This window comes from Cupressus sempervirens, chromosome 3 (assembly GCF_028749045.1).
Source record: "Cupressus sempervirens isolate cs-2001-9-10 chromosome 3, ASM2874904v1, whole genome shotgun sequence".
Lineage (NCBI taxonomy): Eukaryota > Viridiplantae > Streptophyta > Pinopsida > Cupressales > Cupressaceae > Cupressus > Cupressus sempervirens.
In genome coordinates, this window is record NC_143120.1 from 527,473,968 (window position 1) to 527,488,999 (window position 15,032).

The window sequence follows — 15,032 nt, forward strand, 5'->3', positions numbered from 1 at the left end:
CATTGACAGAGATCCCATATTTAAAACAAAGATATTTTTAAATTACCATCTTCGTAAAAAAAATATACATTCTTCAATTATATAATTAAACAACATTATTGCATTTGTATTGACTTTTCCAAATAACAAGTCTAGTTATCTAATAATCATTTAACCAATCTAAACTAATTTGTAAGAAAATTAACATCAAGAAATATTACGTTTCTTTACACGTGTGCAATTAATTAATTTTATTGATGGCTCTAAATTGTAAGTTCAATTTACTTAATAAATAGGCAAATTTAGTGACCTAACTTTTAAAAATATAAAATTGCCACAATCCCTCGTATCCACTTATCATATATTTGATCTAGCTTTGCTTAAACGAATTGTGAGACCAACGTCCTAAGGCATTTGACAATTCTATATACTCCAAAAATGCATTTTCATTGAATTTAAGAAACTTTATGGTAAATACTAGGGCACCATGTATCATGAACAAAACAAAGGGAATTCATAACAAAATAATGTGGTGTTGAGTGGATCTATTTGTCAATCTACCTTGGCTGATATGTTTTGCAAAAATTGGTATTTATCATTTAAATACATTTAACTTATTAGCATTAATTTTACACATTCAAGAATCCATAAGATCTCTCATTCTAGATAATTTAAGGAGCAAGTAATAGTGAACAATTGGGACTTAATACAAAACATATAACAAATATACATTAATCATTCTATAGCTATTACTGGTTATATTGGGTCTTTCATACATATTTCTAAGAGTTTACCGTAGGGAACATGTTTTGATTCAACACAATGCTAACTCTTCAAGAGTATTCTTAATTATCACAAGTCATCAAATATTAACTAAAAGAAGAGCTCATGGAGGTAACAAGATGCTCACTAAAGTATACGATATCATTTGATTGTTAGGATCAAATTTAGAAGTAAAGGATAAATTTATAATCACAATTTCGACCCAAACTTATAAACTTGATTCTAATTATAACACAACTTCAATACAAAGACTTCACAATTATTGACAAAGAGATTACACGTATAAACTAAAGATAATGAATACATAATATCCACCAAATAACATTCATTGTTTGATCATAAAGTTAAACACCATATGCTCCTTTTTATCAGATTTCCAAATAACAAATCAAGTTATCTAATTTATTAATCTAACAATTACTAATCAACACAACTAATTGATTTATTTGAAAAACAAGAATAAAGCTTATAACTTTTATACATATATAAACAATAAATAAATTAATATATTGATACTTCTGAACAGTTTTCTTCGTTTCATTTTAATTATTGATCCAACTTTAAAATGTAAAATTTTCATAATCCATAATAACAACTTATCACAGATCTCATTTAAACTTACCTATCTATCATAAAAACAGGAAATTTTCACAATTCATAATAACAACTTATCGCAGATCTCATTTTAATTTACTGGTCCAATATAAAAACATGGAATTTTGGCAACTTATCACAGATTTTTACAAAAATCCCAAACTTTCCACAAATTACAAGGCCAGCATCCCAAATGAATTGAAAATCCTATATACCTAATGCAATTCAACATAATTTCTTTCGAATTCAGAAAATTTCACAGTAAAGATTCATACGCCACGCATCCAGAACAAAACAAAGAGAATTGACAGCAATAATCGAACAGCACAGTGCAGAATGGATCTATTTATCAATCTGCCCCAGCTTTCCAAGACCGTTACAATTAGGGCACACAATCTGACCCTGATCCTTCCTTGCAGCGTTTGCTCTCAGAGCCGAGCCAGATTTCCTAATAAACCCTGCCCCGTCGCACTCCGGGCACCTGGCCACACGCAATCCAGTCGAAACAGGGCCATTTTTATCAAATTACAGATCTTTACGCGAGAAGAAAATTGAAGAAAAAGGACTTACAGATCTTTGCGCGAGAAGAAAAGTGGAAACGCCGTTCCAACGAGAGCGACGGCTGCGGCTCCAGCTATTAAATAAACAGTGCCATCAGACGATACATCTCCCACCGCGCATACAATTCCCACTCCCTTCCTCTTCTTTTCCTTTCCATGGCTCAGGGAAACACTTCTGGCAGGAATTCCTCTGATACGATGTACGGATGGGGAAGAATATGTTAGGCCAGCTGAAAGTGTGGACGACATTGTTGCTGCTCTTCTCTGGAATTGGGGATGGTTTAATCGAGCCTCGTTTGGATAAGGGCGAGGATAAGATGAGCAGGGCCATTCTAGATGTCTCTATCCACTCAAGGAAATTTTCATAAAGACAAACCAACAAACCTTGCCTTTATACATATGAGTTGTGTGCTAGGAGTTTGTTTAGTATTAGATAGTTTGCATTCTTCAAAGAAAGGTTCAAGTGTAAATTTAATGGAGAGCATGCTATGCATCTCTTGTATGTATTAGTGTTAGGTGTTTGTGTTACAAAGTTTTCTATATGAGAACTTGCATCTTTGAAGGGTGCAAGGATTATCCTGATAGTTTTTATTTATAAGATAATGCTACAGTATTCTTGATATGGAGTGTGCAATCATGATATTTTGTGTGTGCAGTAAAACATTTGTAGAATAATTTTCTGTCAATGCTTAAAGTATTATGCAGACAGTGGTATAGTTATTTAGTTTTACTTTTCATGGATGCAAATTAGTTACATCTTGTTTTCAATGCTAGTTGATTGAGGCATGATTCCTCTTTTCTTTTGTTTAGTTATGTATGGATGATTTTGCATTTTACCATACCTCTCAAAGGTAAAAACGGGTTAGATATAAAAATTAGTTAGAGTTTTTACTCTTGAAATAGTTGTAAATTTTTTATCTTTTGCTTTTGGATTTGATTGTGTTCATTTTTTTAGCATCAACGTTTCGGATCACACTCTGTGATCCATCATCAGGATGAGAGAATGCAAGAATGAAAAAATGTGATCCTAATATTTTTTCATTCTTGCATTCTCTCATCCTGATGATGGATCACAGAGTATGATCCAAAACGTTGATGCTAAAAAAACGAACACAATCAAATCCAGAAGCAAAAGATAAAAAAGTCTAATGGATTGTGGAAATCTAATCAGATTGATAGTTGTAAATGTCATGTTCCCCTATCTTTCTATTTTGCTAATGTCAACTGTTGCTTTCTATAGTATTAGCCCTTGTGATTTATGTATGGTAATCGCTCATGACATAGTGAGGGAGAGTTGTCTCTTACTTCCTAATGTAATAGGAACAATTAGTATGGTCTTTGGATCATGTTCATTCCATAATGGCCCACAATAATTATCAAAACATACAATAACATACATGGGAAGGACTTGGTAGGTTTACATCCTCATCCATAAATAACGTCGATAACCTCGCTAAGAGCTCCATTAACCAATCATGTCTCTATCCACATATTCGTGGCAAGCATGATACGTTGTCCTTTACAAAGCAGTAAATGTTTTTCAAGTTGTTCATCGGCTTCAATATTATTGTTTCCACTTAGAGAACACATTGTTTAGATTAATACAAAAATAGGTTTTGAAGAGACCTGAAACCCTTTACAAAAGCTAAAGATAAATAGGACACATCACCAGGTTTTACAAGGACCTGAAACCTAAAGTTCACCACAAAACATCAAAAAATCAAGTTTTACAGGGACTTGAAACCACTAGAGTAAACCAAACAAAAAAAAACTCTGGATTTACAAGGACTTGGAACCTAGAGTTTAAAACAAAAAGTTGGAAACAACAAAAAATAGAACCACCAAACCAGCACAGACCAGAAACTAGCACACCAGTGAACCTGACTAACTCCTAAAGAATCTCTTTGATGATCTTCGCTACCTCCTTGCCTGCCTCCACAGTTTTTTGGATGATATCAATCGTAGCAGACCTAGGAACCTCAGGAGCCTTAGTAACCTTTTTCTTCATGCTCTGTCTTGTTCTCTTACTTGGATCACTTGGACTCTTAGCTCCAACAATATTTGGAGGCATAATCTCCCCATTGCTTTTCTTTCCTAAACTGGTCGTTGTAGCACATAAATTGGAAGTAACAAGCTCCATCTTTTGCCCACTATCCTTGATCAAATGTTGTAGTTCTAGTTCATACTTCTTAAGTTTATCAAGAATATTTCCAACTTGGCTTTCCAGATGGGCTCTCAACATTTTTTCATGATCCAAATCTTTTTGCATATCCCCAACTTTTTTCTTTAGCACCATAATCTCATTATAGAGCCATGAATCACCTCGGAGAGTAGCATCAGCTTTAAGCTTAGCTCTATGGAGGAAAGACAAGTTCACCTAATGAGAATCATCCCTAAGCCCTTCATCAGACCTATTCCTAGAATCAATGGTAGTATCCTTGTTATCCTTGATATTGACCTGGTTCTCAATGTTTAAGTCCTTCTTCTCCTTAAGCTCCTATTTATTCTCCTTACTCAGGTTGTGCTCTTTCATGATAAGGGATTTACCATCATTGTTCTTTTCAGTTTCCATGTCCATTTTATCCTCAGTGGAATCCCTTTTAGTAGATGTAGGGTGAGCAATTGGGTTCCCCTCTTCATACCCCAAAGTTTCTAACCCAGCATTAGACTTTGTTTTCCTTTCTTTACTACTATCCACATTATCCTTGTTGGTCATACCTCTACTTCCAAAATAACCATCCAAATTAGAATTGAGGTCCCCCATTTCCATTTTGTCATCATCTTCACAATTTTTGTTAGACTTCGTAACTTCCTCCACATTTTTCTTCTTTATTTCCCTTTTGTTACCCTTCTTAGCATCCTTACTGTCACTAACTCCCTCCTCATTTTTAACCTTAATTTTCTTAGCATAAGGGTGATTACTAGGCAATTTATGCTTCTTTTCCACATTAGGAGAGGGTTTAACAATTTATTTTTTACAGTAATTTTCAATAAATAAAATTAACCCCTCATGGAGTATGGGTCTAGACTCCTTTTTTCTATGAGCTTGGAGACTTTGAATCAAAGAGAACTTCAAATAAAATAGGAAAAATAACCTATCTTTGTACCAAAAGTGATTTAAAAAGCAAAAAAGAAACTTGTGTACCCTCTTAGATCTTTCATCAAGGATGAAATACTCATAAATGTAGGATAAAACATCCCTCCATATAACCTTAATCTGGCTCAAGTCATAGAAATCACCACTCTTCTCCAACTTTTTCTCCTCTTCGTCACTTTTTGGGAATTTCTTGAAGGAAACATTTGAAATGCTAGTTTCCTTACCAAATTTTAGACCCTCCATAGGAAGATCTATAATTTTAGCAAGAAATTCCTTAGAAAATTTCACTATAACCCCATGCATCACAACCCTATCTCCAATCCAGTTCTTGTAAAAATACTCTGTAATGTGGGGAATATAACCATGAAGCTTCTCAATATACATCATTACTTTCCCTTTTTGTAGAATATCCCACACAGTCGAATTTGCCTTCCATTCCTTGCATGTCTTTGACTCTTATTTCCTCAACTCTCCTCCCATCTCATATTTGAATCTGCACTTACAACTAATCTAAGAAATGATAACCAAAAAGGAGAATAAAGTGTAGTTAATTTCCAAGAAACTTTTAACCTTGAAAACTTGCCCAATACTTTCCATGATTGCCTAATAGTACTACCTTGGGATACACAAATAATCTGCTATAAACTATCACTTCTCATCATAAATTTCTCAATCTTGAGTGATCTTTCCTTCATTAGCATGTGTCATATAGTAATTAACAGTTATCGTTAGCTCACATTCCTTACTAAGGTAATCCTACCAACTCATCTTTGCTTCCCTGTAGATGGCTTGATTTGCTATCCAGTCAGTGACTTCGTTACCTTCACAAAAAATATGAGTCAAAATAACATTATAAAAATTATTAATAAGGTCTTTTATTTCCATGATGTTTCCCTCAATATTTCAAGTTATCAAACTCTTATTGTTCAATATATTCACAATATTAAGGCAATCCCCTTCCAGCCGTAAATTCTGGCATCTAGATTCCATAGCCATCCTCACCATGAATAGAGCAGTCTAGCCTCAACTTTATGACTAGTAGAATGACCTATAGGTATAGCAATAGCATCCACTACTCTACTGTAATGGTCTCTTAGTACTCCACCGCATTTTTCTTTTCTAGGATTTCATTTAACTAATCCATCAAAATTACCTTTAACCCATCCCAAAGGGGGAGATCTCCATTTTACATACTCTCTCTAGTCAACCTGTTTAGTTTTAATACTTTTACCATTCATATGATTAGTTAATTGGGTTTCATCAAAAAATTTCCTCAAAGACTTGAAATTCTCTTTTATAGCTCTGATAATATTTTGACCCAACACGCAATCATGAGTTTACTTATTTCTAAAGATTCTATTGTTGCTCTATTTCCAAATACCCCACCATAGATGGGGAAGAGATATCTTCTAGAGAAAACCAATTTCAGTGTCTCTATAGGATATATCCAACTCTAAAAACATTGATCAATGTTATTATGTTGAACCCAATCTATGTTCTAGTAATGAAAAAGATAACTACAAACATTCTGGATAAATCTACAATTCAAAAAAAGGTGATTCCTATCTTCTAAATCCAACTTGTAGAGACAACATTTGTTGACCAAATAAACCCCTCTTTTCTACAAATTATCCATAGTTAAAATTGTATTTTGAGGCATTGTCTAAAAAAAAAAATTGATTTTAGGAATAAGTCATTTGATTCATGCTTTAGCCCACATTGGAGAATTGCCCTTATCCTCAAATCTAAACACAAAAGAGACCTTGAAGCATCCTCCAAGTTCAATTCCCCAAACCATAAGATCCTCTCGCTATGGATAAAGGCTAAAAACATTCTAGGCATTCTAGATATTGGAAAATTCTTGATTAATTACAACAATATTAACCCACTCATTATTAGTCCAATAATTCCCAACAAATTCACCATAAATCTGTTTGCAAACTTCTATAGAATTCAAATCCTCAAAATCCTTAATTATAGGGTGATCCAAAAGCCACTCATCATCCCAAAAAATGATTTTACTACCATTACCAATTTTCCATTTATAGCCTTTAATCAAAGATATGTTTAGCACCTTGGACAACACTCCAAATAGAAAAAGAAGTAGGAATAACAAGGTAGGATAAAAATTATGAAATAGTATGAGCCTCATAAAGATACTTATGTTTCTAAATAAATCTTCATTCCTTATTGTCATGATACACTCTCCACCCATGTTTAGAAAGTAAAGCTTTATTCATACTTCTTATAGATATAATACCCAGACCACCATCCATCTTAGGTTTACAGATCTTATCCCAAGCAATTAAAGTCATTCTCTTCTTTTCCTCAATTCTAGACTATAAAAAGTTTATTTGTAATTTATAAATTGCATCTGCAAATTTAGTTAGGTTCCTAAAGAGAATCAAAGCATAAATAGGGATACTTTGAAGACAAGCTTTGAGAAGAGTAACTTTACCAGCTTGACTCAACATATTACCTTTCCAACTAGCAAGTTTCTTATTGAATTTCTTAACAAGATGCTCCCAAAAGGTATTTGAGGGACTAAGTCCCAAAGGGAGACCAAGATAGGTACACGGGAAAGATCCTATAGAGCATCCAAGAATATTAGCAATCTTTCTCTGCAAGAGTGTTAATAAAAAATAGAGAGCTCCTATTCCAATTAATCAAATGACCAAAAGCAAAGGAATAAATATTTAGAGCATTTTTAAGACTTCTAGCCTCCCTAACATTAGTTCTACCTAGAAAAATAGTATTATCCATAAATTGTTCATGGGAGCATATAAGAGGGTGAGAAGAGGGTCTCAAACCTTGAATTTCCCCTCTTAAAACTAGCTTCCCAATAAATCTTCCCAAACTATCAGGAATAATAGTAAAGAGGATAGGAGATAAAGGATCACCTTGTCTCAACCCCCTAGAGGATTTAAAAAAATCTGTGGACCTCCCATTGATAAAAATAGCAAGAGAAGTAGTGGATACCATTTTCATAATTAACTAAATAACATTACCACTAAAGCCAAAAGAAAGTAAAACCTTGTGAAGAAAAGTCCATTCAACTCTATCATAAGCTTTAGCTATATCAACCTTCATAATAAACCCCTAATTGTTAGAAAGAGATAAGGAATGGATATTTCATGAACATAAATAATAGAGTTAAGGATTTTTCTTCCAGGAATAAAACCATTATGTTGCTTAGAAATCAGATTAGGAAGAATGCTCCATGATCTCAAAATGAGAACTTTGGAGATGATTTTATAAAATGAATTACAAAGACTAATAGGTCTAAACTATTTCGAGGAGTTAGCTCCAATCTTTTTTGGGATAAGACAAAGAAAGATAGAGTTAATTTCCTTCAACATTATTTTATCTCCAAAGAATTCTTTGACAACATCACACACATCTTTACCAACCAAATTCCATTCTTTCTACAAGAAAAACATAGGGAAACCATCTGAACCAAGGGACTTATCTCCTTCAAAAGAGAAAACAACTTTGAAATTTTTTTCTTCCTTAGGAATAACACTTACGATTTTATTCTAATCATAAGAAACCAACTAGGGGATAGCTTCAAGCAACTCAACCTATTTAGTTTTGTCAATATTTGGGCCAGAAGATAGTAATGAAGAAAAAAAGGAGACCATTTCATTAGAAATATCATTTTCAATAGTAATTTTTTGTCTTCCTTTAGTAAGGCTAGAAATATGATTCTTGGTTTTGTGTTTCATTGTAGATAGATGGAAATTTTTTGTATTTCTATCCCCTTCTTTAGCCATATGGATCTAGACCTTTTCCTTCAAATGATCTCTTATTTAGAAATGATGTCATGGTATTCCACCAACTTTTTTTTTTCTTCCTTAACTAACTCCATTGAGTATCCTTCCTATTGAATTCTATCTTGGATAGATTTAAGAACATCTTTTAGATTTGATTTTCTTTCAAAAATATTCCCAAAGGATCTTTTACTCCATTCGCTTACTTTCTTTTTGAAATTTTTAAGTTTAGAGGCATCTTGGAACAGAATCATCCCTTCAATATTAATATTCCACCATTCTTCAATCAGATCCTCAAACTATGGATGTTGTATTCACATTTTCTCAAATCTAAATAGGAAATCCTTCCTAGCTTGAATAGACTCTACCTTAAACAAAAGAGGAAAATGGTCAGAGGCAATAGTTTGAATAGCATTGAGATTACACACAAAATCTTTAGTTCAATCTGGAGATATAAGGACTATATCCAAGCAAGCTTGGATGCAATCATTTCCAACTCTTTTATTACTCCAATTATAATCAATCCCTTGAAGATCTAAATCCATTAATCCTTCATTATTAATAAAGTCCAACATTCCATCCAAATGACTAGCATTACCTCCTTTTTTTTCATGTTCATAAAGAGGAACATTAAAATCCCACAACAATAACCATCTACCATAATAGTTAACACTCTTAGTCCTAGACAGAGAATTCCAAAACTTTTTTTCTAGTGTTCTTATTATGAGAAGCTTACACATTACCAATATACTAATAGTTATCCTAGGATAAACTCTAAATCCCATGATAAAATGTTTATTATCATCCATCAAGGTACTAGTGAACAAATAATGCTTCCACATAATCATTGTTCTTGTTGAATATAAGACTAGGTTTTGACTATTTTGTGTCAACACACTTAAGATGTTTACTAAGTTCATATCGAGCTAGTAACACATGTCGAGTAAAATATGTATAGATGCTGAGTAAATAGTTGATGTTGAGTAAGTTCAAGTGCTGAGCCAGATAGAACTACAACAGATGTAGAGTGAACTTCAAGTGTCGAGTGAAGATCAAGTGTTGAGCAAAGTTTAGATGTTGAGTCACTATAGAAGCCGAGTCAAACAGAATTGCTATAGGTGCCAAGTGAGCCAATTTTTCTATATGAGCCAAGCATCAGAGATAACAAGTGTCGAGTAACATAGATTGGACATAGATGTTTGTAATTGCACAAACACCTATGTAAACCATTTTTTGAGCTGACATAGAAGAATCTCAAAGGATATTAAAGATAAGAATGAATCTTTTGCATTACCTATGCAATCAGCATGCAACCAATAAGAAAAATGGAGAATGCATGCAACCAATAAGAAAAGTGCAAGGAATGTGCAGAAAATAAAAATTTAATATGGATCATAGATTCATACCTAACCCCAAGTCTTTGAAATCTTTAAAAGAAGGACAAAACCCCATTGTATGTGTGAATGAGAGTAGTGTATGGGTGAACTATAGTGAAATTTAGAGGAAAGTGTTAAAAGATTTAAAAGAATAGAGCAACATTGCAACATCCAGTTGAAGAAGAACAGAGTATCAGAAAATCGAAGAGTGACATATCAGATCAAGCAAGGATCAGAGTGATAGAGTAGAACAAGGATCTAGAATCAACAATTGAAGATAGCAAAGCTACCAGGACAAATATTTTTTAATACTCTCTAACAATTGTATTAGATATGGAAATTCTATGGACTTAGGTTGGCCTAGTAGCCATTTGTTAATCCTTTAATAGGGTGGCATTCCAAGTTAATGTGTTGAAGTCCTTTAACCAAGCCTACTTTTAGTAGGGTAGTGAAATCCTTTAACCAAGTCACTTTTAACAAAGTGTAAAGTCTTTAACAAGAAAGGCCTTTCATAGGGAAAACCATTGGAAGTGGTCAAACATTGTAACCTTGAATAGTTACACATTGCTGTCGTGATATTTTGTGGGTGTCATCCCCACCCTAGTTTTACCTTCTCATTTTGGAGGGTTTCTAGGTTACCAAATTTATGTGTTGTCTATTTTCATGCATGTCTTTACTTTCAAGTTTAGTAGATAGCTTGGATGGATGTAAATGGTTTTAGTTAAAAGAATTTAAAAGGGTTAAAGTTAGTTACTTTTGATTCACCCCCCCTCTCAGAAGTAAATCTTCCCACTTGTTAATTCCAACAATTGGTATCAAAGATGAGTTCTCAGAAGAAGGAGCCTTAAAACTTGGAGAAAATATTTGGAAATGGAAGTTTACAAACTTGGGAAGATCATAGAGAATTAGGAAATTGACATACAACTTGCTTTACATGCTTTGGAAGAAGCTAGAGGAGAACTGAGAAAATCCTTAAAAAGAAGAAAAGAAATTGCCATAGCTGAGAATGACACATAGTACAAGGATATTGACCACTCAAATCTATTTTCAAATGGAGATTCCAAAGAGTTTGATGCAGCAATAGTAGACCTAATGGAGAAGAATAGAGCTCAAGCGAAAGAAATTAGAATACATAAGCTTGAACAAGAATCACAAGACATAATGCTTTGTGAAGTGATTGAACAAAAGAAAAGAGCCATTGAAAACAAGGATATGTTAGAAGATGACAAGATAAATCTTACCAATAGACTAGAGCAAAAGACAATTGAGTTTGAAAGAATTTCTAACATGCAGATGGATACTTTAAGCCAGATGATGAATGCACATCATGTGCTGAATATTAATGACATTGAGATCTCTATACTAAAGATACAAAATGAACAATTGCAAAATGACTTGAAAAGAGAGAAGGAGATTGCAAAGAGATTCAACAAACCCAATGAGGCCATCAAGTACTTTGAGAAACTACTGAAATCACCAAGGGCCAATAATGATACTTTAGGACTTGGTTACACTAGCACTTAACAAAGGAGAGTTCTCCAAGACTATAGAAGAAAGGAGTAACAAAGGTAAGAATACTAAACCTACTTGTCATTTCTATGGTAAAAAAGAATATACTTCTAATGTATGCAGGAGAAAGAATGCCCATCAGCATGATAAGTCTAAGAATGCAAGCTATTGTCACAAGTGCAAATAGCAAGGACATCAAGCACATAATTGCAGGACTAGGACTATTAGATCACCAAAATTTGATGGTCACTACTACAATTGAAAGACGTATGGACATAGAGCTTTTGATTACAGATCAAAGCCTATATGTAAATCAAATTAGGCAACAAGAGAAGGTAACCATGGTCATCACTACAATTGGGACTAGAACCCTAGGTATAGTTGTCACTACTGTCAGAAATATGGACACATTCCTAAAAACTACATAAGGACACATTTCAGAGGGAACTATAGCAAATGGTTAAGTCAAACCACATGTTTCAGTTGCTTGAAAATTGGTCATATCAACAAGAATTGCCCAACAAAGTCAAAGGCACCCAAGTTAGAAGTCAACAAAGGAAAAGAGAAGGTAGATGTTGAATACATCAAAGGAGAAATGAATAAAACATGGAAGAAGAAAGATGAATGTACCTCATCAAATGAAGGGATCACTTCACCTAATAGGTCAAGTGATCACACTTCATCAAACTAAGCAAAAGAAGGCATATGAGACTAATTTACAAAGTTTTTGTTGATCAAATAAGTAAGATTGACAAATGAGTGTCAAAACACTTAACCATTTTCACTATACATGCTGAGTATACAATGGAAGATGAGCTAGAACACTAATACTTTTTGAGTTACAGATAGTGCCGAGTAGACCAGAAGACAGTATGTGCCGAGCAAGTCACAGTAGGTGCTAAGGAGATGAAACTAATAGGTGTCAAGTGACAATAATTCTATAGGAGCCGAGTAACACAGTAATTCTATAGGAGCCCAGTAACGCAAGAATTCTATAGGAGCCAAGTAACGTAGGAAACATAGTGGATGCTGATCAATCTAGAATAGATGGTGTCGAGCATTAGTATTACTTCATGTGCCGAGCAATGTAGGATCAGCATGAAAGTTTGTGCAATCACAAACAAAGATGTAAAATGGTTATGCATGACTCATGACAATATAAAAGGATAAGATCAAATCCTCCCAGCCACCTATGCGATCCTCATGCAGCCAATCAAAAAATTGGAGACTGCATGTAGCCAATCAAAAAAATGGAGATTGCATGCAGCCAATAGGTGAATTTTTAGGGTTTGAGTGGGAACACTTAAATCAAGGATGCATAACAAACCACTAATCTTTATAAGGGAGTCTTGACGCCATTGAACGATGCGAGAGTAAGAGAGGAAAGAAGGAAAGGTAGAGCCTATTATTAAGGTCATTGCAAAACATTTGGAGTCAAAGATTTAGTGGAAAGGACAGCACTTACACATCTAGTTGATCAGAACAGAACAAGGAACACAATTAGCACATCAGATCTAGCAAAGATCAAAGATAGAAGAGTATATCAAGAGCCTGAGATCAGCATCAGAGATTGCATTAGATCAAGTGTATTATTCTAATACTCTCTCACAATTGTGTTAGGAATTTGGAAATCCTATTGAGTTAGGTGGGTTTAACAGCCTTATGTAAATCCTTTAACAAGGTGGTATTCTAAGTTGAATGCTCTTAAGTCCTCTAACAAGGCACACTCCTAATAGGGTGTAGAAATCCTTTAACAAGGTCACATTTAATAGTGTGTTGTAGCTTTTAATAGGGTAAGCCTTTAATAGGGCAAACCATCAGAAGTGGTTGAAATCAATTGCTATAGTAATTTTGTGGGTATCATCCCCACCCCAGTTTTACCTTCTTATTCCTGGAGGGTTTCTAGGTCATCAAAATCTCAAGTGTTATGTGGTGATGCATGTTTTCTTCTCATGATTGTTTAATATTTTTATGCATGCATGTTAATTTTAGTTATATGTTATTAAGGATTCAAAACAAATAAAAAAGGCTAGTACTTCTGATTCACCCCCCCTCTCAAAAGCACTCTTCCCATTAAGACATTCCAAAAATTGGTATTAGAGCCAAGTTCTCTCAAGAAGAAGCCTAATAGCTTGGAGGAAAAGATCTGAAGATGGAAGTCTTCAAACTTGGGAAGATCATTGAGAACCAGGTGATAGATGTGCATCTTGCCCTACATAAGGTAGAGGAAGTTAGAGAGGAACTAATAAAATCCTTAAAAAGAAGGAAGGAAATAGCTATAGAAAAAAATGATATTCACTACAAGGAGATTGACACCACACAAGTATTTTTCAAAAGAGATTCCAAAGAATTTGATGCAGCAATAGCAGAACTAATGGAGAAAAATAGAGTTCAACTAGAAGAGATAAGAACTCTTAAGATGGAGCATGAATCACAAGCCATGATGTTATGTGAAATCACTAAACACAAGAAAAGAGCAATTGAGGATAGAGTCATGATGGAAGATGACAAAAGAAATCTTGCAAGCAGACTTGAAGAAAAATGTACTGAATTAACAAGGATCTCAAACATGCAGATGGATACACTTGCCCAACTGATGAATCTTCATCATGAACTCAATATGAAAGATATTGAGATCTCTACTTTGAGGATGCAGCATGAACAACAGTAGAATGACTTTAATAGAGAAAAAGAAACAACAAAGAATCTCAATAAGTCAAGTGAAGCTATCAATTACTTTGAACAGTTGTTGAAATCCCCAAGATCAACCCATGATACATCAGTACTTGGATACACTAGCACTAAAGTTGGTGAATCATCAAAGAGTGCTGAGAAAAGAAGTGACAAATGTAAGGATACTAAAGCCACTTGTCATTACTATAATAAAAAGGGGCATACTACTAATGTTTGCAAGAGTAGAAGGATCAATCAGTCAAACACATCGAAAAGCAAGGGTTACTGTCACAAGTGCAACATGCAAAGACATATGACACAAGACTGCAGGTCTAAAGTCACAAGGACACAAAGATTTAATGGAATTGCCACAATTGCAAGAAGTATGGCCATAGAGCCTTTGAGTGTAGATCAAAGCCTATGTGGACACCAAATCAGTATGTAAGAAGGGACAACTATGTACACCATTACAATTGGGACTACAATACAAGGCAAAGCTATCATTATTGTCAAGAGTATGGACATATACCCCAAAACTACATAAAAACAAACTTCAAAGGGAACTATAAAATATGGTTGAACCAAACTACTTGCTTCAGTTGCTTGAAAACTAGACATGTCAGCAGGAATTGTCCAACAAAGACCAAGGTACCCAAGACTGAAGCAAATAAGGGCAAAGAAAAAGTTGATG

General features: G+C 34.1%; 1 protein-coding gene across 1 annotated transcript; it reads right to left on the reverse strand.

Moving 5' to 3' along the window:
* Positions 1-1,420: 1,420 nt before the first annotated feature.
* Positions 1,421-2,360, reverse strand: LOC149567491 (uncharacterized). Its single transcript, XM_089820676.1, has 2 exons — positions 1,927-2,360; positions 1,421-1,837 (listed from the first exon to the last, which is right to left on the reverse strand). Exons 1-2 carry the CDS (start codon positions 2,163-2,165, stop codon positions 1,699-1,701), a joined length of 378 nt encoding a protein of 125 aa, XP_089676802.1. The 5' UTR covers positions 2,166-2,360; the 3' UTR covers positions 1,421-1,698.
* Between the last annotated feature and the right edge of the window lie 12,672 nt (positions 2,361-15,032).